Raw genomic sequence first — 25,646 nt, 5'->3', positions numbered from 1 at the left:
TAACATTAATTTTCTTCCAGTTTTGTAACTCTTCAAGGCAGTTTTTCAAAGACAGCTTCAATAGAACTGTTGGTTATCATAGTTTGGCTATTGTACGTATCTTTAAAAAGACCATATAATTAAAATAAAAGAATTTCAAAAATTAAATTTGGACAGGATTGATATTCTCCTGTACTACTGCATTATTCTTTCAGAAAATCTCATTTCTGAATGGAAGTGGGAAGGTACAACCAAATAAGAAACGGATAATTAAAATCTAATACTGATATTTTATGTAGTTCTATGCATAACTTAAGAAAGCATTTCCATTTTCCTATATGTTAACATTTGGAAATGTGAAAACCATGAAACATCTTCAACACATTTGGTAAAGAAAATAATAACAACAGTGGCTCTGGGTAATTTTATATTGAAAAGTTATAGAATTTTAGAATAGGACCTTTAAATGCTTTTTAGGCCAATCATGTCATACCTTCATAATACGCTGTATCTTACAAAATCATGTGCTTGAGAAAAAATTTGGGTTTGACTTTATGGTATATAGTTACATGATTTATGTCAGTATGGAACATGCTTTGAAACATACCTAATATTCTTACGGCATGCTATGCACTGTCCTTGGTGCTTTTCATAAGGAAATGCAACTTTTTCATAGTAGTGAGTAAATGTTTCTAGTTTGAAAGCATTTGACAGTGAATAAAAATTGTGTTTTTAACGAAGTGTGTTTAAAATAGATAATAAATATATCTATTAGTCAGGCATTATACTATACTGTTACACATAATAATTCTTAGTTCATGAATGTAAATGATATATGTCGATTTTAAATGATACATTAAATGGCAGTTTACACATAAGGAAAACAATATGAAAAATATTTATTTTCTTCATCAGAAATGGAAGTTATGAGTTGAATTATTTGAAGCTGCTACATTTATTCACGTAACTTACAGAGATATGGAATCTCCCTATCTTTTTCTATAATCTTTCTATTATATGGTTTCTATTATTATTCTTATGATACATCATCTTTAAAATGCCTTCATTTGTATATCTTCTTATGTTGTTTACAAAAATAAGCATTCTTTAATCACTATAGTAGAGCAACCCATATGGGGATAACTCTTGGAGTATGTGGGTATTGGCCCTTTTAATGGTGTAGTAAGATTGTGAATCTGATGACTTAGGCTAGTCATAATTTATCACTGTTTCGAGATGCGTTATAGTCGCAAAATTATTGCTGTGTATCTCCATATGTAAATAGTTTAGGGTTAAGTTATGAATTATAGGGTTATAACTAGAAAGCAAATTAAAGCTATCAATTGCCTTATTCAAATACCAGAGAAACATGGCTACTACTATAATTAAAATATTTTACTTCATACTACATTTTGATTGTTTTCTAAAGAGATTTTGTGACTAAAAACTCTGACAACCAGAACTTTCTGATGCATCAAAATTGATACACTGCACAGTTGTATGTGCTATAGATCATAATATTGGAAAAGATTGGGGAGGATAGAAACTAAAATTGAATTCAAATATTTGTAGAATATTTTGTGTAGCATAAACACATTGTATCAGCTGCTTGGTGTAAACTTATTTTTACTGTACTACACTGGAATTTCAAGTGTTTATTTTTGAATGGTTGTAAAATTAATGTATGTGGTTTCATAGTTTATGTGAAATCTGCATTGTTTTGGTTTGTGTATGTATAAATTTCATAGGTATGCCTGTTTACCTCATGAATCAGACATAAATGCACACTTAAATCTTTTATGGACCTAAATATAATTTAATTATGATTCTTCTGAAATAACTATGTGAAAGTTTATCCTAATTTAATAATGAAAAAAATATCTGTGTAAACATTCACACCTCCACTCCCAGTCACCCCACACACCATCCATCCACCTGTCTACATATGGAGATAGATATATGACATATGATAGACAGATATATTTATTGATTAATACATTCATAGACCCACAGTTTTATACTATCCAGGTTTATGTTACAGAAACAACTACGTGAACGTCTTTCATTCATTGTTAAAGCATACTCTTTGAAAGTAACTAAACAATAAAATACACCTGGTATTAAAATTTGTAACACAATTTATGAAATAATCATTTCAATATTTATTTCAAAAGCGTCCAGTGTTGTAGAACATTTAAGCCAAAAAGAAAGATTTATTATCAAAGCTTCTGATTGTTCCTCTGTTGGCTTTAATGATCCAGATCCACACCGTTTAACAGTATCGTGACAAGGCCTGTTATGACTCAGTGACCTATTTTCCAATAAATTCAAAAAGACACAAAGTATGAAAGATACACAGCTTTGAAAAAAGAAATCATTTTGGTTTAATTATTATTCACTTTTCTATCATCTAATTTAAAACAATGACACTAGATTTTTTAAAAAGGATTAGCCATCTCAGCACCTTAATTGCTATAAAACAGTCTCCTAGGGGCTCACTAATTGCCTGTGTATTTTGTCTAGGTGTTGAGGGAAAGCTAAGAGAATGAAGGCTCTAAGTCCCCAGTGGAAGCATGATATGGCGGAGCAGAGCTGGTGCTGAATTGTTCTCTCTGATGGCTCTATGGGAGTGGATAGCACTGAGTCTTCATTGCTGGGTTTTAGCGGTTGCTGCTGTTTCGGATCAGCATGCCACAAGTCCCTTCGACTGGCTCCTCTCTGATAAGGGACCCTTCCATCGCTCACAGGAATACACAGATTTTGTGGACAGAAGCCGGCAGGGATTTAGCACAAGATACAAGATATACAGGTATGAAGTAAAGGGAAAGCAATTACAGAGCTCTCTTCTTTGAAGGTTGTGTATAAGTTTCTTTAAGGGAAAGTTTCAGATGGGAAAGGGTTATTATCAGAAGGTTATTATTTACCGCTCACCATGGTAACGTTTTCTTGTTGTTGAAAAGTATTTCTAGTAGATATAACGTACTATAGAGAAACTAGATAATGTTGACCACTTGTGAATTACAGTCAAACTCTAGAATGCTCCATTTCTTTAAAGTACATTCCAGTATAATTTGAGATTGAGTTTATCACTTTAAATAGCCAAAATTTTAAGTGAATTTTCTTGAATGTGATTTCCTTTCTGCTTTCTATCATGCTTTGTTACATTTTTTTTTTAGCCTAAATGGAAATGGTATCTCCTAATAATCACCGAGGAGTTGAGTCATTTCATCTTTTTTTATGTAAAAGGTAATTCTACATTCCTAAGCTGGAAGAAATGGCAATAGGTTAAGAAGAAATAGCAGATAAACTGGACGTGACAGCAAAAGCCGAGAAAAAAGAGGGGATTGAGATATATGGCCTTCAACTTTTACAGCTCTTCCATATTAGAATCTGAATAAGTTACACAAAAGGAGTCATATATTAAATCCAGCAGACTGCCTGTTCCCCCTAAACCCAGTGAATACATTAAATAGAGGAGTGTAAAAGTGGTTGCCTGAACAGATTAGATTGTATTGATCTATGCCATAAAGAATGTTTCATGTACAGTTATCAGTTTGGTTCGTTTCTTTGTGGTGGAAGTTTACAATTCCCAGTGATTGGTTTAGCATGCATGCAGAAGCAAAACTTAGTTTTGTGTTTTTGTGTCTGTCTCTAGGTAGATAGTGGTACATAAATATTTTATTCTATGTTGTGTGTGCACCAGAGGGCACTGTGCTCTGGTCTATATGTACTCTTTATACGGCACTGTGAGAAATGTATAAATCCTGTCAGCAATGCATATTTATAGAGGAGACTGAGGGTACTGAACAAATTCCACCAAGCATCACACAATTACTGCCGTGTGTGTGTGTTTAATAAGAAATTCCATAGTCTAGGCAGCCAGGCAGCTAGAGCAGTCACAAGTCTATGAAAAGACTGATACAATATTTTGAAAAATGCAATGACAAATATTGCAGATGGAGCAGGAAACAGTTAATGTATTTTGATCCCAACTGTGTTCATGTTAACATGCGTTGGTTTAGCCAGCTTCCTTTCAGTTGTGTGATGCTCCTTGAACTTAAACTTTTAAGAATGTTTTATATTTCAGCCATCTGCGAGAGGATTTTTAATAGTCGGTCAAATACGCTGAAGCCAGAGCACGTGTCCATGATCTATTGGCCTCTCCCTTGAGAGGTATGAGGACTCGTCTTGTGTTTGATTGTACTGGTTGTTTATCTGTCAATTAGTTGTGAGTTGCAAACATGTCTTGGCATGTTTTTAGAGGTTCTCTGCTGAATGACAGAGACGTTATTTGGATGGCCGTAGTGAAAGGTAATGAAAAAACACCTTGGTATATGTGTTTGCGCCACCTCCCCTTAGTCTACATGGTATTCCCTTCCTAAAGACCTTCCGTAGCCTTATACTTCTCATCCTCCCCATGTCATTACCGCTATGACTTTAACACATAAGAACAGAACTTGTCTACTTATAAACAGTAAAATAAGGAGATCCTGTCCTCCTGCCCAGACCAAGCTATAACTCATGTAACCTTTGAAACATTGCCTACTGATGCCATGATCATTTATGGTTGAACAGTACATTCATGACAATGGTTCCTGTTGCCTTGGCACAGTTAAATATTTCATTTGTCCAACTAGTATTTCCCTAAATTTCAGATAATGCTACCTACCTGTCCATTTGATAGCATGGATCTGAATTTTTCCTGGTGAAGTTAATCTTATTTTTGAGATATTAGAGACTCACTAATCAAAGGACTAGAATAACTTTCTGCTTTTTATTTTTACTTCTGTTTTTAATATTTTCTTCAGATATTAAAGTATTTTTTGCTCACAATGTTTGCCTTCTAATACAGAATTTGTGACTTTTTAACACACGTAAGTGGAAATTTAATATTTTTCCATAGTAAGCATTAGATTTATCATTTTAAAAGTCCACATAGTTTCTAAAAGAGATTAATTATGAATGTAAAACATATTAAGCATGCTAAAATAATTAGGACAAATCTTTTTCAGTTGTCTTTTTTCATTTTATCTCTTTTCCCAGCAACATATTTTTGTTTTCACCTCAAATACAAAACAACAAGATCATAATAATTGACATTAGTAGGATCATAGACTTAAAGAAAAAGTTCTCTTTTTTTGACAAGGTGCATTTTGGTCAACAAACTAGGTTTATATTTGTACACTGGCATTTTAAATAAGTGTACTCACTTTTAGAAAGTAGGCTATTCTTGTCCACTTTAAAACATAGAATGCATGTACATTTGGTCTCTTAATAATTAGAACGGTGTAATTACAGTTATTACGTTCTAGAAACACCTTCAGGTGTGCCCACTAGCAAATCCATAATCGTTTCTAGTCTGTGGAATTCCTCATCCTTTTAATAAATTATAAAAGCTGTGTGCAAGGGGCCTGCTTTTAGTAACTCAAACTTAGACACAATTATCTTGAACCACAGATGGGAGTTCACATATGTCAGTCTTTAGAAATGGTGGTTCAGAGTAATCTTTTTTCTATGCCTAATTTCTACCATTCTTTAAACTACATATGCAAGTGAATCATGGGAGAAAATGATGATTATTTTTCTTATAATCTTTCAAAATGATATAAAGATATGTCATATTAATACAACTTAGATTTTTGCCTTAGAGCAATTTGCAAAGCAAAATTTGAGTGAGAATAAGGGACACTTGAGATAAACACTGTGCTTTCTATGTCTTTGTAGTTAAGTTCCCTGAAAAAAAACATTTAAAAAATGACTTGTAGAGGAACAAAATAGCTCAGAAAAATATAAATATGTGGGCACTTCTTATATGTTAGAGGTATATGGAGTAGTGTACATGAGAAAAGGTGAACTTTTGAATGAATGGTACTGCCATCTGTGTATCTACTTAAGAAAGCAGAAATTGAATCCCTTTGACATACCACACATATAAATCTTATTTCTAAGGAAGAAAGATTTAAAGAGGAAAGGCAAGCATGTTAAGTTCCTAGAAATAAAAAAGAAAAAACAGAAAAATACTTCCATGATATCAGGATAAGTAAGAATTTCTTAAAACACAAGACACCAAAAAATACTGACCAATTCAGGCATATTAACATTAATAGGAATACAACCATCAGTAGCAGGGTGAGTAAGTCTTGTAAGTAGAAAGTTAAATAAAAGAAACACAACACAGGACAAGTTTACACACAGTATGATTCCATTTTACGGAGTTCACAAACAGGCAAAACTAAATTATAGTATTTAGAAATGCATACCTAAAGTTGGTTGGTAAAAATCTAAAGAAAAATAAGGAAATAACGATAAAACGTCAAAATAGTCATTATCTCCAAAAGAATGGGAGAAGGATAGGATTTTTGGGGGAAAATGAGGGATTTTTTTTAAGTAATGGCAATACTCAATTTCTTAAATTGGGTGCTTTTTACAATGATGTTCTTTAGACTCTAGTATATATTTAAAACAATTATTCATATGGGTTTTATACTTCACAAGATAAAAATTTTAAAAGTAAATAAATATTGTGTCAGCTCTGAATTAAAAGACCAGAGTCCTCAAATTAAGAGAGCATTTCCTCTCTTTGGATTATTCCCAAATTCACTATTTACTATTAAAGTTTATTAAACTCTCTTCAATAGAAACATTCAATTATTTGAGTAATATATTCCCCATTATATTTTAGCATCTATGCATTCACATTAAAAAAAATTTGCTTGTTGCTTGCTTATAAGAACGTTCCATATTTTTTATGCATGATTTTTACTATAGTCTTCCATTGATGGTATTACTATATCCATTTCATAAAGCTAGCATGCAGAGATTTTAAATAGTATGTCTGTAACTAGCAGACAGACATTAAAAAGTTAACAGCTGTATTTCTGAATTCAAATTCAATGTCCATTTTACCACGATAAAAAAACCCCACAAAAACAAAAGCCCCCGTGGATAATTGACCAAATCTTTGGAATTAAATATTCTGATATTTATAAAACAAATCTATCGCACCACTCTTGTTTCTATATTTACATGTATTAGTCAGCTTTTGTCAGTAAATACTTCCTTCTATCTAATATACATTCTCTGTTGCCAGAGACCTAATAAAATTGTGCTATTCTGTTACCGTCAAGGCTCCCAGGGCATCAGGCTTCCCCATATTAATGATCTGTGTATTTTCTCCTTCACTGACTTTGGGCTTGGCCAGTAACCTTGTCTCAGTCATTGTGACATCAGCAAATATGCAAATAGAAGCTTATGAAGTGCTTCATGCACTGGGGTTGCCCTGAATCTGACCTGAACCCACCCTTGGAAGGAGTTCGGTCTAGTGTAATGTAAGGGAAGCAAGTGGAACAGAGAGGAACCAGGCTAGTCGATATTCTCTGGACCTGATAGCCACCAGACAGAAAGAATCATCAGACAAGTGGGGGTGTCTTAACATACTCAGTCCCAACTGAACTGGTGGAAAACTGAAACCACGTGAGTAACTCCAGGTGCATCAAAAGAACCTACCAGCTGAGCCCAGCAGTATTTCTTATCCATTCACATAATCAGTTAACAACATCAGCAAAATCTTGGTTTAAGCCTTTAGGTTTTGGAAATGTTTTCTATGTACTACTTATAATTGATACAAGTATTATTCTTCATCAGAAATGTGAATCAGTTATTTATTAATGATATCATAAACAATATGAAATAATAAAAATGGTAGCATTTATACAGAACTTCTTCATTTAAGAATATATAGATTTTTAAGAATAAAAACTGAAGGGGTTTTGTTTTAAAGTGCCTTATAATTTGAAATTCCTAACACAGTCACTTCAAATTTCCAACTAAAATATTAGGAATCCATGGTGGGGGTGGGGGTGAGCATGAGATACCGACTCACACCAACATAGTGACTATGGTTGATACACATCTTTCTTCCAGAATATGAGAGGCATTTCAGTTATAAGAACTAGTGATTAGCAACATATTTTAATGCTTAGGATAGAACAAGCCTACTAATCTTGACAAATGTTATGCTTACCTTAAATATTGTTGGTAATAATGCTACATCATTACCATTGACTACTTACTCAGAAACCCCAGGGTTGATGGCTGTAGAAACTATGCATCACTCTCTCTACTGCAGGACCCAGCTTTGTGATGTAACCAGAGTACAAAGTCATTGATTTTTCTTTTTCCCACCATGTTCAAAGATGGTAGTTATCAAGAATAATATAGTATTTAAAGAGTTGCCAGGTAAATATGTTCCATGCAATATTTGGGACATATTTATACTAAAACAAGCATTTGTTTATTTAAATTCTAAATTAGCTGGTTGCCATGTATTTTATTGGTCAACTAAATCTGGCAATTCTAGGAGGAAATAAATGATTACTGATATCAATGATTATGTGTCAATGACAGGGACTCTCAGAAGGAAATTAAGAGCAGGAAGAGGAAGAGCCCTGAATTCAGTCAGCCGAGTTTCTCAGACTTTTTTGTTCAAACTGTCAGAGAAATTAATGTCAGGGTAAATCCTGCCTCAATTGAAGACAGTCAAACACCAATAATTTAGCCCAAAACTCAACATATCAGTGCACTCTCTAGCAAGCCAAACAGTGAATGAGAAAAAGTGACTCACATACTTTGTCTCTTACCAAGATCTAGGTGCTGATAGAGCTTTCTATTCCACTTGACAGAAATAATACAGTGATAACACCTTTGGGTTTGCAATATATGACAGTGTGTCTGTCGCACTGTAGAGAGACCATGCTTATGAATGAAGAAAGGAACAAATAAAAAATGACAGAAGATAAGAAATAATTATAGTAAATATTCAGTGAATGATCATCTCTTTATGATCCTTCCCTCTGTGAACATATACATAAGCATATACACACATGTACACTTGGTCTTCTTAATAAGCTGTAAAAACTGGTGACATCTACAGAACAGAATGATAAGAAAAGAATATTTTGAAAAGAAAAAGGAATTTGGTACAGTAAAACACTGAAATAAATGCAGTGACAGAAAGCAATTCCACATTAAAAACCATTACACACATAGTTAAGTATAAAGATTACAAGTATGGTTATAAAATTATATGGAAATATTAAAATTTAATTTTGGAAGAGAAAAGATTTACCATGAAAGATAGTCATTAAATCATCTGGGTCTGGTATATAAGCTCATATGCTATAAGTAAATACCTACAAGAACGGTCATGTTACAGACTGAGTAAAGTTTTTTTAAAAATTTAAGTGGAGAGTCAAAATTTGTATTTATTTAAATTCTGAAAATAAGATCTGGGAAAAATAAGCTTAAATGTTATTGCTACTCTTACAACTGTTGGCTATAAAAACAGCATGTCTATCTTTCACTTACCTGCTACATAGAAAAACAAACATGTAAAATCAAATGTAAAGTTTAAAGACTAAATGAAAATGATAAAAATTTAAAACAAGGTGACTAAAGAAGAAACAAAAATATAGTCAATGTAATAAATCTAAATATTTCAACCTCTAAAATTATTATAATTTCATTAAAACATTTATTTGAATATCCTCTTAGAGACTTCTGGCAAAGTTACCTAAAACAAAATTATACCTAAGATAAAAGGTCAAAAAAGATAATAAAATAGATGATCAATTCTCTTAAAATATGTATAATGCTATCTAATGAACTGTTCATTTTACTAGATATAAACAAGTTGAAAAATAACTAATACGAAATTTTAATCTACTGTTCTTATTCTTCGTGGATGAAACACAAGCAGACATGCAAAAGGAGTATAAGGGTAAGAAAAGGCAGATAAGTTAATAATTGGATTTAGTACAATTGTGCCAATATACTAAATTTTGTGCTAAACGTGTAATATACTTCATAAAAACATACATGGGATATTTATAATATTTGATTTACTCTAATCCACAAAAAAATTTCAACTCAATATATCCTTATACTTCAGAGTTCTTGAAATTTTACTGTATTGTCTCGACTAGTTATTCAGAGTATAAATTTAAAGAAGTTGATTCAACTGTCTGCTCATAGAATTGCAAATTCAAAGATTTAATGGCATTAAATGTGGTTTTATTTTCAAAGATATTTGATACTATAAGAAATTCGTTCATACTTTTTCAAATTCAAAGTTAAATAAAACAAACAAAACATTCCAAAAATCAGAAAACAGAAAATAGGGTTCAAGTGATTTTTTTTATGGTCTTTCTTTTTGAAAACATAAGTATGAGGAGTAAAGACTACAAGTAAAATATCTAAATGTTTGCTTTATCTCTCGTAGGAGACTTTCATACATTTTTTCTTACATTTTTTACAATGAGTATGTGTAATTCTTATGATCAGTAAAAAAAGTAAATGCCATTAAAAATATTAAAATGGACTTTGCTTTCAAAATACTAACAGTTGAAATTATGAGGATTTACTAGGATTATTTAAAGAAAAGTTAAAATTAAAATCTAAAAAATGAATTATACTCTCTTCTCAGAACCTTAGTACCCATTTTAAAAAACAATTACAATAAACTACTTTATATCACAAAGAAGGACTATAAAATAAGTCAGAGGTATTTTGCGGAATGCATATACAGTATATCCTAAGAAAGGGTAAGAAGTGAAACCAAATATTGTGTTTTCATTGTGTGATTGTGATTTCATGTATTATGTCATTTATTACTCCAAACAACATAAATATAACTCTCATTTTACAGATACACAAATAAAACATTAACCTGTTGCTCTTTGTTTACCCCTACTATCTCTGTGTATCTCTGTCACTGCACTTACAATACTGCAGTAAAATCATCTGCTGGCTCTTCTGAACTATGAATGCCTTGAAAGCAGGATTTTTCTGTCTTTCTATTTTATTTTTAACTTTCATCCACATTATTTTATTTCTATATTTCTTTCCACCTTTATGTCCCTAGTACAAGGTAGGTGCTCACCTACAAAAGTCATGGGTTTTACATTTGGGACTGCTAGGAGTTATAATCAACTTTCAGAAAATCCAGTTCTTAATGGGGATTGTATAGAAACTCTTAGTTATAAACACAAGACATGCTTTGTGACAATTAATAGAATTAGCGATAAGTTTTAGTCTAATGGTGCATTCATGTTTGTTGCTATCAATACTCATCCCAGGAAAAATATCCTCTCTTGATTGTTAATAAGGAGACATGAATTGTTTTGTCCTTGTCCCTTACCACCCATGTTACCTCAGGTTTACAAATTAATTTCATAAATCTCAGTATCTTTTGTAAAATTAAGGGTGCACCAGATCTCCAAAGATGCACTGAGATACAAAGTTTAATGCTTGTAATCCCAAAAGCAAAATGGTAAAATATCAGAATAGAAAAGCATTGAAACAAAAATCAACTGTGGTTCATTGTATTTGCATCTTCTCTTTTGCAAAAGTCACTTACAAATACTTCTTTAAAAACCATATCTAAAAAACTCTCATATTACTCTGTATCCATGCATAAACACAGATTTTTAATAACTTCCCTTCTCCCCACCACTAAAATTCTTCTCTATTTCTTATATGTTATACAGAAGAGGCTATAGTGAAAAGGAATCTATTTTTCCTAGTTGGTTGATGTTCTGTAAATCTTTCCACTACTCTGTTAGGATATTTTACAGTGCAGTGAAAAACTAAGGAGAAGGTTCTAGGAAGTGATTTTATACATAAATAATCTAAGTTAATTGAGTGTATTTAACAACTCTAATTACATCTCTAATTTTGAGATTAAACAATGTAAGTTTAAAGTTTTGGTTAAATCTAATTCACAATCAAATATACATGTGAATTCCTACTTTCAGTGTCCTTTAGCTGATATTGGGAAAATTTCAGTTGGGAAAAAAATACAAATATTAAGTCATGGGTTTAGAAATTGTAATCAACTTTCAGAAAAGCCAGTTCTTAATGGGGATTGTGTAGAATCTCATAGTTACAAAGAAAAGGCATGCTTTGTCACAATAAATAGAATTTATAAGTAACAAGTTTTAGTCTAGTGGTACATTTGTGTTTGTTGTTAAAATGAGAAAATGAACAGGAGTGCTATTGACACAATTACTTACAGAAGAGGAAACAATAATTATGAATTTTTGGCATTCAAATAATTTATTTGATTATTTTTCTCTGCCTAGTCCCATCCTACAAACATTCTAATTCTTCACAGTCATTATCTCTGGTCTTTTTCCAAATAAAACTGCCAAACTTGTCAGTTTTGTTTTCTTTTGTTATGACTGTTCTGTGGATTTTGAGTTGCTAATATGTATTTTTTAAGTGGGTACTATTCCAAAAATGAAAACTTTGAAAGTAAAGGAAAAGAAAACCTGAGTAATTCTTCAGTAGGACAGCGACATTTTTCTTGAGTGTGTGTGTATTGTGTATATTTTAATGGGTTCTTATTAAAAAGAAGTCATTTGTTTTGTATTTCTTTTAAAAAAGGTCCTAAAATCACATTTATTATTTTTTTCTGCCTTAATGTAAAATAATTAAAATAATTGCTATTTAATTACAATATTTAAAAGTTTTGTTCCTACTTTTAAAATATTAGTCGAAAGATTAAGACTGAGATATGATTTCTTTTATTTAATAAACATGTAATGTGAATAATAGTAAAAGATTAGACCCTCACCCTCAAGTAGTACTTTACTTAGTTAAAGGGGAAATTTCTACTGCTTGTGGTTTGTAATAAAATTTATATATTTAATATCTATAATTAGACCATTCTTTCATAGAAGTAGCAAGTTTTAAACTTATTTGAGATTATTTTTTCCTATAAATTGCCTATTTTTCCCATTATTTTCAATTAGAATCATAATTCCATAATCTGCCTTAGGATGTGATTATTAACCAGTAAAATTAATTCAGTCTAGAAAAGAGTCTTACTTCAACTAATTACTGATTTTTATCCATAATGCATAGAAATAATACATAGATGTTCACTAAATGTTGATTGAAAAAAATTACATAGAGGATATTCATATGTTCTTAATTTTCTAGTCATCTGTTTCTCTAGTCGAGTACACAAAAACAATATAAAAGTATACTATTAATTATATCAACAGGCCAAGGAAAATATTAAACCATTTTAATTTAATTGAAAAAGCTAATCTTGATTATTTGCAAAGAAAATATTTTTATGCTGTTCAGTTACTATTAGAGAATTATTAAAGGTGCTCTGAATGTTTTATTGATAGTCAAGAATCGCAAGGTTCAACAACGTTTGAAAGTAGTTCATTTATGTACAGATTTATCGAACGCACCAGAACCTCAAAACCTCAAACACATATATGCTCTGCTGGTGTATGACCACGTTCTTTGTCTGTCTCCATGCTTTTTAGTAATCTCCCTCTCTTTTCCACATGTGCAGGTTACCTATTCTCTTCCTTTTTGAAACAGTTGAAAAAAGGCATAAAGAATGGCCTTGGCATGCATTTGCGTGCCCTTTTTGTTAGCAGACATTTCCCTGGCTGCTCATCTAAATAGGTATTAGCAGCTAATTAAACTACCTCTCCTGTCAACCTGAAATGAGCAGAGACTGTTCTGTTGTGGCCTTGAGCGCTCTCTTACCCTAAAGACATGCACTACTATTATCCCAAAACAGAATAGAAAATCAGATTTAAATAAACACACCCAATTAACATTTATAACATATTTCCTCATGAATGTAATTCTTAAAAGATTATATGAAAAGTGACTTTTTTCAGTCATTCCTAAATTCATCATGCATAAGAATACTTTTCCTTGTTTATTATAAAAACAATAGGTGATGAGTTTCTTTGCAATTATCTTTTCAGAAATGGGATTTTTTTTTCTAACATAAAAGATTCTCAGGATTGAAAATGTCCTTAAGATTCATCTATTCAAACTAATAATATGGAACTCATGCTTTCTAACTCCCATCTGTAATATTACTGTCAAGTGATCATCACCCCTTACTTTAAATGTTTCAAATGATGGAGAACTCACCGAATCCCAAGGTAATTGAGTCCACGTACAATCAAATAAAGCTACAAATAACACCTGCCTTATGAAGAGCAAGAATTAGTGACCTTGTATTTTCTAATCACTGTACCATTTGTGTCTCTTCATTGCTTATTCATATCACAGCACTCAGACCTACCACTCATTTTCTATTTTATAGAAATAATATTTTGTTTAATAATAATGGCATGGTTTGACTGTCCTACTGCTGAGAGCAGAACACTTGTGTCCGCATCTCATTTAACGTAATATAAAAACATTTTTGACCCATTTGACAAACTTTCCTAGAATCTTCTGCTCTTGTACATTATAATCCAGTATCCTACTTTATTTCAAATCTGTGTATTTGAAAATGTCTCCTATATATTCATTTGCATTATTGATAAAAATTTTCACTGAATAAAAGTAGACCTCTCAACCACATCATGAAAAAACACTCCAAGACCTAGGTACAGTTCAATTTCTTGTAAATTCAAAGCCCTTTATCAACAATTTCAAAATCCCACAGCTCTGAAAATGAACCAATTTTCTTAGTACCTTTGGCTTCAAAATTTACCCTGAATTGGACAGATGTGAGACTATAGGTTTTATTTTTGTACAATGTAAATATTCATATGTTTCATCGAAGTGATACTGATGTATTTGATTATGGGTGGATGCCTTAGACTCCAATGAAGATATAACATATACTGTGCACACCCCATTTTCCCTCTAAAATATGAAAAACTCTGAGGTCAGACCCATTTGATTTTGAAGGGCTTCATGTAAAGCCCTGTGGATCTGTCTTCACTGCCAGGCTTTTCTCTAGCTTCCCCATTAGGATATCATCTTTGACCATATTAAGTGCAAACAGGGCACAGTTGGGTCCCACAGGGTCCACTTTGTGGCCTCTGGTGTGTGTGGGAGAAATGTGGGTCCAAACAGAAGGGCCGGAAGAGGATGTGCTGGAATGTGCTGAGCATCAGGGGCAGCTTGGAGGGCAGCAAGGTCAGACGAAGCACTGCTGCTCTGAGCACTCTGCCCAGAGGGAGTCTGGCCTCGGGGGATCTCAGGAGTTATATGGGACCAGCGGAGGAGTCCTGGGGTGAGAACCATGTGGGTGCTCCTGGTGCCAGGGCCCCCTAGTCCCAGATTCATGCATAAGGAATCTGGCTCATACCACCTGCCAAGCAACCCCAGTCCTCTTCAACCTCCTCTGACAACATTCAGGTATTTTACAGAATTACTGACTGATGTGTTGATCCATTAGGCTAACAATCCCATCTAACAAGGAAATAAAAGATATTTCCTGTCCTTAGCTTTCTTTTCTAACTTTTTAAAAAGGAAAAAGGACAATCTAGAACACCCCATTTCCATTTTAAACCTTACAAGTATATCCATAAATCCTTATTTTTAGGTTGTGACCTTGGAATCCTAATGCTCTATTGAGATGTTTTTCAATCTTTTTTTTTTAGTTGACCTTTAACTTATAGAGCTACATTACTTATTCTTGACATTATATTAATTTAGTACCACTCATATAGGATGAAGAGGTAAAGGAAGCTCATAGAATAGAGAGACAACAAATTGGCATTATAGAACTAAGGGCTCAGGCCTGTATCATTTACTTTTTTGTGTAAATGTAGCATTCTGTCACCCCTCTGTGCCTCTGAGTACTTATCAAGTAAATGAGGAAAGACAGGAAATTCTGTAAGTTTATTTCTCATTCGGAGATTCCGCTGAAGCAAAGTTCCCAATGGTCATCTTTCTGACAGAAGCTATTTTGTAGTGTTAATAATTATGTAGGCTTTTATCACTGCATATAGAAATTAAATGCTGCAAATATGCTATCGAACTGACTGAATATTTTTTCTTTAGCATCAATATTTGAATTGCTTTTGGATATAGTTTTGTGATTTAAAGGATTTTACTTAGTGAAAGCTGTACCTGAATATAAAGACCTTAAATTTGTCAGGAAATTATTCTTAAAATTCATGTGTATATTTTCAAGATAAGTAATCTTAGTTGCTTCCTAAAATGAGAATGATATGTAAATAATGTAAGATATATAAGTTCTAAAAATTAAATCAATAGATTTAATGGTAAAGAAATTTCCATTGGTGGCCCTGCTATGAAAATTTAGTTATCAGTTTTAACAAACCATGTAAATAGATGTCTTTTTATTTTATAAAATCCCTATTGCTACTTCCTATAACAAATAACTATAGCTACTTCCTGTAATAAAGCCCTAATCATTCAATGAATGCATTTTACATTATATTTTAGCTTTCAAACATGATTTTTGGTATCTCCTTGAAGAAATGTAGTCTAGTAAGTTCTTGAATATTATACTACCATATTTAGGATTAAAGCAGCTATTCAAAGTATTTTTTTGAAAAAAAAAGTATATTGTGAGGTTCTTCCCCTTACACGAGTGGAAAAAAGTTCAAAATGAGAATTTAAAAAATTGCTCATGACACAGTAACTTAAATCTTGAACCCTGTTTTTTGCCTTAATGGATTCCAGTTGCCGTGGTAGAAGAAACAGGGTTACTGATGATATTCGATGAGGTTAATAATGACTGAGATTCTCTTCCTCTATTTCTGGCATTTTAATTATATTTGAGTCCTTGGCACTGTTTATATTTGAGCTTTGCTGTTTAGGACTTAGGTTGATCAGATTATTTCCCTTATGCTTCTGGCCTCAATAATACTGCAAAATTAGATCATCACACAATTCAACATCTTTCCACCATTAATTCATTCAAAATACGCACACACAGATCTTATTATAAAAAATAATGAATTGATATTTTTCCTGCCTTGAATTAAACTCTTCTTTTTTTTTCATATTGAGATACACTTGACATATAACCTGTATTTGTTTCAGGTGTACAACATAGTAATTCAATATTTGTGTTTCTTAGAGAATGATCACCTTATCAAGTCCAGTCAATATCTGTCACCACACATAGTCACATAGTCACAGATAAAATGACTTCGTAGAAGAAACAGTGTTATTGTTTAAATGAGATAAGGTTAGTAATAAATTTCATAAAGACTGAGATTCCCTCTATTTCTGGCATCTTAACTACTAGAATTAGGCTCACATTTGACTAATGAAGAAGACACCCAAGATTTACCTTGTCAGCAACCTCCAAATATGTAACACAGTATTGTTAAGTATAGTCAACAGGCTGTGTACTATTTTTGACCTGGGTTTTAGAACCTGCCTTTGTTTGGTTAAATATAAAAAAGTCTTATATCATGCTTGTTCTCTTAAATGTCAAACTACATTAAAGCTTGCAACTCAAATAACATTAGGGTACGGAGGTTATATAAAAACTCTTGATGTTAATACATCCAGTTTCAACTGAAATAATCTTTATTCTTCTAATATTTTTTTATTCTATATTATAATATTCATGTGGGCATTATGCTTACTTATGACCAACACATTTTTCTCTCCTAGGAAGAGAGGGAAACGTAGAGGGTAGGGTAAGTTCCTTTCACTTTTTTTTTTTTTTTAAATAATAATTTTTTATTGAAGGGTAGTTGACGCACAGTATTACATTACATTAGTTTCAAGTGTACAACACAGTGGTAGAACATTTATATACATAATTCTAGGTTCCAGCTATCACCCTACCAAGCTGTTACAATATCTTGACTATATTCCTTATGCTATACATTACATCCCGGTTACTTATTTATTTTACCATTAGAAGTCTGTCCTTTTTTTTTTTTTTTTTTTTTTTTTGTGAGGGCATCTCTCATATTTATTGATCAAATGGTTGTCAGCAACAATAAAATTCTGTATAGGGGAGTCAATGCTCAATGCACAATCATTAATCCACCCCAAGCCTAATTTTCATCAGTCTCCAATTTTCTGAGGCATAACAAACAAGTTCTTACATGGAGAACAAATTCTTACATAATGAATAAGTTACATAGTGAACAGTACAAGGGCAGTCATCACAGAAACTTTTGGTTTTGCTCATGCATTATGAACTCTAAACAGTCAGTTCAAATATGAATACTCATTTGGTTTTTATACTTGATTTATATGTGGATACCACATTTCTCTCTTTATTATTATTATTTTTAATAAAATGCTGAAGTGGTAGGTAGATACAAGACAAAGGTAGAAAACATAGTTTAGTGTTGTAAGAGGGCAAATGTAGATGATCAGGTGTGTGCCTGTAGACTATGTGTTAATCCAACCTAGACCAGGGCAATAAAACATCCACCTATGCAGAAGATTTCTCTCAGAACGGGGGGGTGAGGTTCTAAGCCTCACCTCTGTTGATCCCCAATTTCTCACCTGATGGCCCCCCTGCGACTGTGCCTGTCTTAGGTTGTTCCTCCCTTGAGGAATCTTACCCGTCTCTGGCTAACCAGTCATCTTCCGGGGCCATACAGGGAAATGTAAAGTTGGTAAGTGAGAGAGAAGCCTTACTGTTTGAAAAGGTTAGCTTTTTACTTCTTTGCATATTTATGCCCTGTGGCTTCTATGCCCAGCATTTGTCTTGAGGTATCTTTACCACTTGGAGGACTTATGATACTCGGTAAATTTGATATGAGGCACGAATTCTATTTAAGGGTTGTAATTAGGAAGGAAGAAGAAAAGCTATAGAAGTAGCAGACGGAAGAAAACATGGGAAGATTGATTATTTCTTTGACATATATTCTTGTAGAGTAACTTCAGCATATATAGGTTTTAAGCTACTACTTAAATTGTGCACACACATTAACATAATAGGAGTATAGTTACATAACCAAAACATATCTGTAATTACCAGCCATCTCCAGTGAAACCAAGAAAACCATTAAGGCACCTTAGGCATTTGTGAAAACTTATCTATGATATGGTGGATATTGTCCAACTGAACTTGAGCAGTCTGAGAGAAATCAGACAAATTAAAACAACCCATTCCTGGGGACTGTTCACATGCCATATGTTCTTTTAACAGTAAATAGTCTGTAGTTGTAAGAGTTTGGAGCACTACAATTTGCACTTCTCCAAATTCTTGGTTGAGTTCCAACAGTATAGATTAAGTCAAATTTGTTGTTTTACTGTATGCACAGGCCAGCTTAGATATCTCCTTCCTCATTCCCATGGCAAGTCCAGGAACTGGTGGGATGAGTGCATCTACAGCTGTAGCAGTGCGTGGATCTTTGTTGGGGTTTTTTGATGATCATCTTCTGGCATGAGTCTTCCAGAGAGTGCAGATGTTGGAAGTTCTTTTTCATATCGTATCTTAGTTCATTTTCGGGGTAGCCCAATTAGGCTTTGATCCTCTGTACAAACACAAACAGACCCTTTGCCTACACTTTTATATGCCCTTTATACCCTTGTGTAGAACTCGTTGGAGGTTACCACACAGGAATTGCCCTTTTTTTTTTTTTTGCTTTGTTTTTGGTATCACTAATCTACACTTACATGACGAATATTATGTTTACTAGGCTCTCCCCTATACCAGGTCTCCCCTATAAACCCCTTTATAGTCACTGTCCATCAGCATAGCAAAATGTTGTAGAATCACTACTTGCCTTCTCTGTGTTGTACAGCCCTCCCTTTTCTCCTACGCCCCCATGTATGTTAATCTTAATACCCCCCTACTTCTCCCCCCCTTATCCCTCCCTACCCACCCATCCTCCCCAGTCCCTTTCCCTTTGGTACCTGTTAGTCCATTCTTGAGTTCTGTGATTCTGCTGCTGTTTTGTTCCTTCAGTTTTTCCTTTGTTCTTATATTCCACAGATAAGTGAAATCATTTGATATTTCTCTTTCTCCGCTTGGCTTGTTTCACTGAGCATAATACCCTCCAGCTCCATCCATGTTGCTGCAAATGATTGGATTTGCCCTTTTCTTATGGCTGAGTAGTATTCCATTGTGTATATGTACCACATCTTCTTTATCCATTCATCTATTGATGGACATTTAGGTTGCTTCCAATTCTTGGCTATTGTAAATAGTGCTGCAATAAACATAGGGGTGCATCTGTCTTTCTCAAACTTGATTGCTGCGTTCTTAGGGTAAATTCATAGGAGTGCAATTCCTGGGTCAAATGGTAAGTCTATTTTGAGCATTTTGATATACCTCCATACTGTTTTCCACAATCGTTGAACTAGTTTACATTCCCACCAGCAGTGTAGGAGGGATCCCCTTTCTCCACAGCCTCGCCAACATTTGTTGTTGTTTGTCTTTTGGATGGCAGCCATCCTTACTTGTGTGAGGTGATACCTCATTGTAGTTTTAATTTGCATTTCTCTGATAATTAGCGATGTGGAGCATCTTTTCATGTGTCTGTTGGCCATCTGTAATTCTTTTTTGGAGAACTGTCTGTTCAGTTCCTCTGCCCATTTTTTAATTGGGTTATTTGTTTTTTGTTTGTTGAGGCGTGTGAGCTCCTTATATATTCTGGACGTCAAGCCTTTATCGGATGTGTCATTTTCAAATATATTCTCCCATACTGTCGGGATCCTTCTTGTTCTATTGATGGTGTCTTTTGCTGTACAGAAGCTTTTCAGCTCAATATAGTCCCACTTACTCATTTTTGCTGTTGTTTTCCTTGCCCGGGGAGATATGTTCAAGAACAGGTCACTCATGTTTATGTCTAAGAGGTTTTCGCCTATGTTTTCTTCCAAGAGTTTAATGGTTTCATGGCTTACATTTAGGTCTTTGATCCATTTTGAGTTTACTTTTGTATATGGGGTTAGAGAATGGTCCAGTTTCATTCTCCTACATGTAGCTGTCCAGTTTTGCCAGCACCACCTGTTGAAGAGACTGTCATTTCGCCATTGTATGTCCATGGCTCCTTTATCAAATATTAATTGACCATATATGTCTGGGTTAATGTCTGGATTCTCTAGTCTGTTCCGTTGGTCTGTGGCTCTGCTCTTGTGCCAGTACCAAATTGTCTTGATTACTATGGCTTTATAGTAGAGCTTGAAGTTGGGGAGTGAGATCCCCCCTACTTTATTCTTCTTTCTCAGGATTGCTTTGGCTATTCGGGGTCTTTTGTGTTTCCATATGAATTTTTGAATTATATTTTCCAGTTCATTGAAGAATGTTGCTGGTAGTTTCATAGGGATTGCATCAAATCTGTATATTGCTTTGGGCAGGATGGCCATTTTAACGATATTAATTCTTCCTAGCCACGAGCATGGGATGAGTTTCCATCTGTTAGTGTCCCCTTTAATTTCTCTTAAGAGTGACTTGTAGTTTTCAGAGTATAAGTCTTTCACTTCTTTGGTTAGGTTTATTCCTAGGTATTTTATTTTTTTTGATGCAATTGTGAATGGAGTTGTTTTCCTGATTTCTCTCTCTGTTGGTTCATTGTTAGTATATAGGAAAGCCACAGATTTCTGTGTGTTGATTTTGTATCCTGCAACTTTGCTGTATTCCGATATCAGTTCTAGTATTTTTGGGGTGGAGTCTTTAGGGTTTTTTATGTACAGTATCATGTCATCTGCAAATAGTGACAGTTTAACTTCTTCTTTACCAATCTGGATTCCTTGTATTTCTTTATTTTGTCTGATTGCCGTGGCTAGGACCTCCAGTACTATGTTAAATAACAGTGGAGAGAGTGGGCATCCCTGTCTAGTTCCCGATCTCAGAGGAAATGCTTTCAGCTTCTCGCTGTTCAATATAATGTTGACTGTGGGTTTATCATAGATGGCCTTTATTATGTTGAGGTACTTGCCCTCTATTCCCATTTTGCTGAGAGTTTTTAACATGAATGGATGTTGAACTTTGTCAAATGCTTTTTCAGCATCTATGGAGATGATCATGTGGTTTTTGTCTTTCTTTTTGTTGATGTGGTGGATGATGTTGATGGACTTTCGAATGTTGTACCATCCTTGCATCCCTGGGATGAATCCCACTTGGTCATGGTGTATGATCCTTTTGATGTATTTTTGAATTCGGTTTGCTAATATTTTGTTGAGTATTTTTGCATCTACGTTCATCAGGGATATTGGTCTGTAGTTTTCTTTTTTGGTGGGGTCTTTGCCTGGTTTTGGTATTAGGGTGATGTTAGCTTCATAGAATGAGTTTGGGAGTATCCCCTCCTCCTCTATTTTTTGGAAAACTGTAAGGAGAATGGGTATTATGTCTTCCCTGTATGTCTGATAAAATTCCAAGGTAAATCCATCTGGCCCGGGGGTTTTGTTCTTTGGTAGTTTTTTGATTACCGCTTCAATTTTGTTGCTGGTAATTGGTCTGTTTAGATTTTCTGTTTCTTCCTGGGTCAATCTTGGAAGGTTATATTTTTCTAGGAAGTTGTCCATTTCTCCTAGGTTTCCCAGCTTGTTAGCATATAGGTTTTCATAGTATTCTCCAATAATTCTTTGCATTTCCGTGGGGTCCGTCGTGATTTTTCCTTTCTCGTTTCTGATACTGTTGATTTGTGTTGTCTCTTTTCTTCTTAATAATTCTGGCTAGAGGCTTATCTATTTTGTTTATTTTCTCGAAGAACCAGCTCTTGGTTTCATTGATTTTTGCTATTGTTTTATTCTTCTCAATTTTATTTATTTCCTCTCTGATCTTTATTATGTCCCTCCTTCTGCTGACCTTAGGCCTCATCTTTTCTTCTTTTTCCAATTTCGATAATTGTGACATTAGACCTTTCAGTTGGGATTGTTCTTCCTTCTTTAAGTATGCCATGATTGCTATATACTTTCCTCTTAAGACTGCTTTTGCTGTGTCCCACAGAAGTTGGGACGTAGTGTTGTTGTTGTCATTTGTTTCCATATATTGCTGGATCTCCATTTTGATTTGGTCATTGATCCATTGATTATTTAGGAGCGTGTTGTTAAGCCTCCATGTGTTTGTGAGCCTCTTTGCTTTCTTTGTACAGTTTATTTCTAGTTTTATGCCTTTGTGGTCTGAAAAGTTGGTTGGTAGGATTTCAATCTTTTGGAATTTTCTGAGGCTCTTTTTGTGGCCTAGTATGTGGTCTATTCTGGAGAATGTTCCATGTGCACTTGAGAAGAATGTATATCCCTCTGCTTTTGAATGTAGAGTTCTATAGATGTCTATTAGGTCCATCTGCTCTACTGTGTTGTTCAGTGCTTCCGTGTCCTTACTTATTTTCTGCCCAGTGGATCTATCCTTTGGGGTGAGTGGTGTGTTGAAGTCTCCTAGAATGAATGCATTGCAGTCTATATCCCCCTTTAGTTCTGTTAGTATTTGTTTCACATATGCTGGTGCTCCTGTGTTGGGTGCATATATATTTAGAATGGTTATATCCTCTTGTTGGACTGAGCCCTTTATCATTATGTAGTGTCCTTCTTTATCTCTTGTTACTTTCTTTGTTTTGAAGTCTATTTTGTCTGATATTAGTACTGCAACCCCTGCTTTCTTCTCACTGTTGTTTGCTTGAAATATGTTTTTCCATCCCTTGACTTTTAGTCTGTACATGTCTTTGGGTTTGAGGTGAGTTTCTTGTAAGCAGCATATAGATGGGTCTTGCTTTTTTATCCATTCTGTTACTCTGTGTCTTTTGATTGGTGCATTCAACCCATTAACATTTAGGATGACTATTGAAAGATATGTACTTATTGCCATTGCAGGCTTTAAATTCGTGGTTACCAAAGGTTCAAGGTTAGCCTCTTTAGTATCTTACTGCCTAACTTAGCTCGCTTATTGAGCTGTTATATACACTGTCTGGAGATTCTTTTCTTCTCTCCCTTCTTGTTCCTCCTCCTCGATTCTTCATATGTTGGGTGTTTTGTGCTGTGCTCCTTCTAGGAGTGCTCCCATCTAGAGCAGTCCCTGTAAGATGTTCTGTAGAGGTGGTTTGTGGGAAGCAAATTCCCTCAGCTTTTGTTTGTCTGGGAATTGTTTAATCCCACCGTCATATTTGAATGATAGTCGTGCTGGATACAGTATCCTTGGTTCAAGGCCCTTCTGTTTCATTGTATTAAATATATCATGCCATTCTCTTCTGGCCTGTAGGGTTTCTGTTGAGAAATCTGACGTTAGCCTGATGGGTTTCCCTTTATAGGTGACCTTTTTCTCTCTAGCTGCCTTTAACACTCTTTCCTTGTCCTTGATCTTTGCCATTTTAATTATTATGTGTCTTGGTGTTGCCCTTCTTGGATCCTTTCTGTTGGGGGTTCTGTGTATTTCCGTGGTCTGTTCGATTACTTCCTCCCCCAGTGTGGGGAAGTTTTCAGCAATTATTTCTTCTAAGATACTTTCCATCTCTTTTCCTCTCTCTTCTTCTTCTGGGACCCCTATAATACGGATACTGTTCCTTTTGGATTGGTCACACAGTTCTCTTAATATTGTTTCATTCCTGGAGATCCTTTTGTCTCTCTCTATGTCAGCTTCTATGCGTTCCTGTTCTCTGATTTCAATTCCATCAATGGCCTCTTGCACTCTATCCATTCTGCTTATAAACCCTTGCAGAGTTTGTTTCATTTCTGCGATCTCCTTTCTGGCATCTGTGATGTCCTTCCGGACTTCATCCCATTTCTCTTGCGTATTTCTCTGCATCTCTGTCAGCATGTTTATGATTCTTATTTTGAATTCTTTTTCAGGGAGACTGGTTAGGTCTGTCTCCTTCTCTGGTGTTGTCTCTGTGATCTTTGTCTGCCTGTAGCTTTGCCTTTTCATGGTGATAGGAATAGTCTGCAGAACTGGGACGAGTGACGGCTGGAAGGACTTCCTTTCTTGTTGGTTTGTGGCCCTCCTCTCCTGGGAGAACAGCGGCCTCTAGTGGCTTGTGCTGCGCAGCTGCGCGCAGTCAGGGTTTCTGCTTCCTGCCCGGCTGCTATGGAGTTAATCTCCGCTGTTGCTGTGGGCGTGGCCTGGCTCGGGCAGCTACTCCAAAATGGTGGAGTCGCGTTGGAGCAGGAGCTGCTGGGAGGCTATTTATCTCCGTAAGGGGCCTCCCTGCTCCCTGCAGCCCAGGGGTTAGGGTGCCCAGAGATCCCGGATTCCCTACCTCTGGATTAAGTGACCCGCCCTGCCCCTTTAAGACTTCCAAAAGCACCCGCCAAAACAAAACAACGCCCACCAAAAAAAAAACAAAGAAAAAAAAATTTTTTTAATTAAAAAAAAAAAAAGTTTTTGATTAAAAAAAAAAAAAAAAGTTGGTCGTTCGTTTTTCTTTATTCTGCGGTGCCAGCCTCAGGCCTCTGCTCACCGTTCTTTCTGCCCTGTTTCCCTAGTATTGGGGTCCCTATCCCTTTAAGACTTCCAAAAAGCGCTCGCCAAAACAAAACAGCAAAAAAGCAAAAAAAAATGGTCGCGCGCTTTTCTTATGTCCTCTGTCGCCCAGCCTCCAGTGCCTGCTCACTGTTCTTTCTGCCCTGTTTTCCTAGTATCGAGGGCCCTGCACTCTGGCCCGGATGGCTGGGGCTGGGTGCTCGGCAGCCCTGGGCTCCGTCTCCCTCCCGCTCTGCCTGCTCTTCTCCCGCCGGGAGCTGGGGGGAGGGGCGCTCGGCTCCCGCGGGGCCGGGGCTTGTATCTTACCCCCTTCGCGAGGCGCTGGGTTCTCTCAGGTGCGGATGTGGTCTGGATATTGTCCTGTGTCCTCTGGTCTTTATTCTAGGAAGGGTTGTCTTTGTTATATTTTCATAGATATATGTTGTTTTGGGAGGAGATTTCCGCTGCTCTACTCACGCCGCCATCTTCTGCCCCTCTCCTCCTTTCACTTTTATGTCTGTTTTCCTCAATCATTTCAGTCAAA

At 34.9% G+C, this 25,646-nt stretch overlaps 1 protein-coding gene across 3 annotated transcripts in view; it reads left to right on the top strand.

Moving 5' to 3' along the window:
- BRINP3 (BMP/retinoic acid inducible neural specific 3) overlaps positions 1 to 25,646 on the top strand; it is a 407,138-nt gene that overhangs the window by 16,634 nt on the left and 364,858 nt on the right. For all 3 annotated transcript variants that reach the window (XM_036919660.2, XM_036919662.2, XM_036919661.2), the window contains exon 2: positions 2,503 to 2,788. In XM_036919660.2, coding sequence (XP_036775555.1) covers positions 2,553 to 2,788 — 236 coding nt within the window. In that variant the 5' untranslated portion in view covers positions 2,503 to 2,552. The remainder of the gene's footprint in view (positions 1 to 2,502; positions 2,789 to 25,646) is intronic.

This window comes from Manis pentadactyla, chromosome 19, assembly GCF_030020395.1.
Source record: "Manis pentadactyla isolate mManPen7 chromosome 19, mManPen7.hap1, whole genome shotgun sequence".
Lineage (NCBI taxonomy): Eukaryota > Metazoa > Chordata > Mammalia > Pholidota > Manidae > Manis > Manis pentadactyla.
This window is presented reverse-complemented; position numbering and strand designations above follow the sequence as displayed.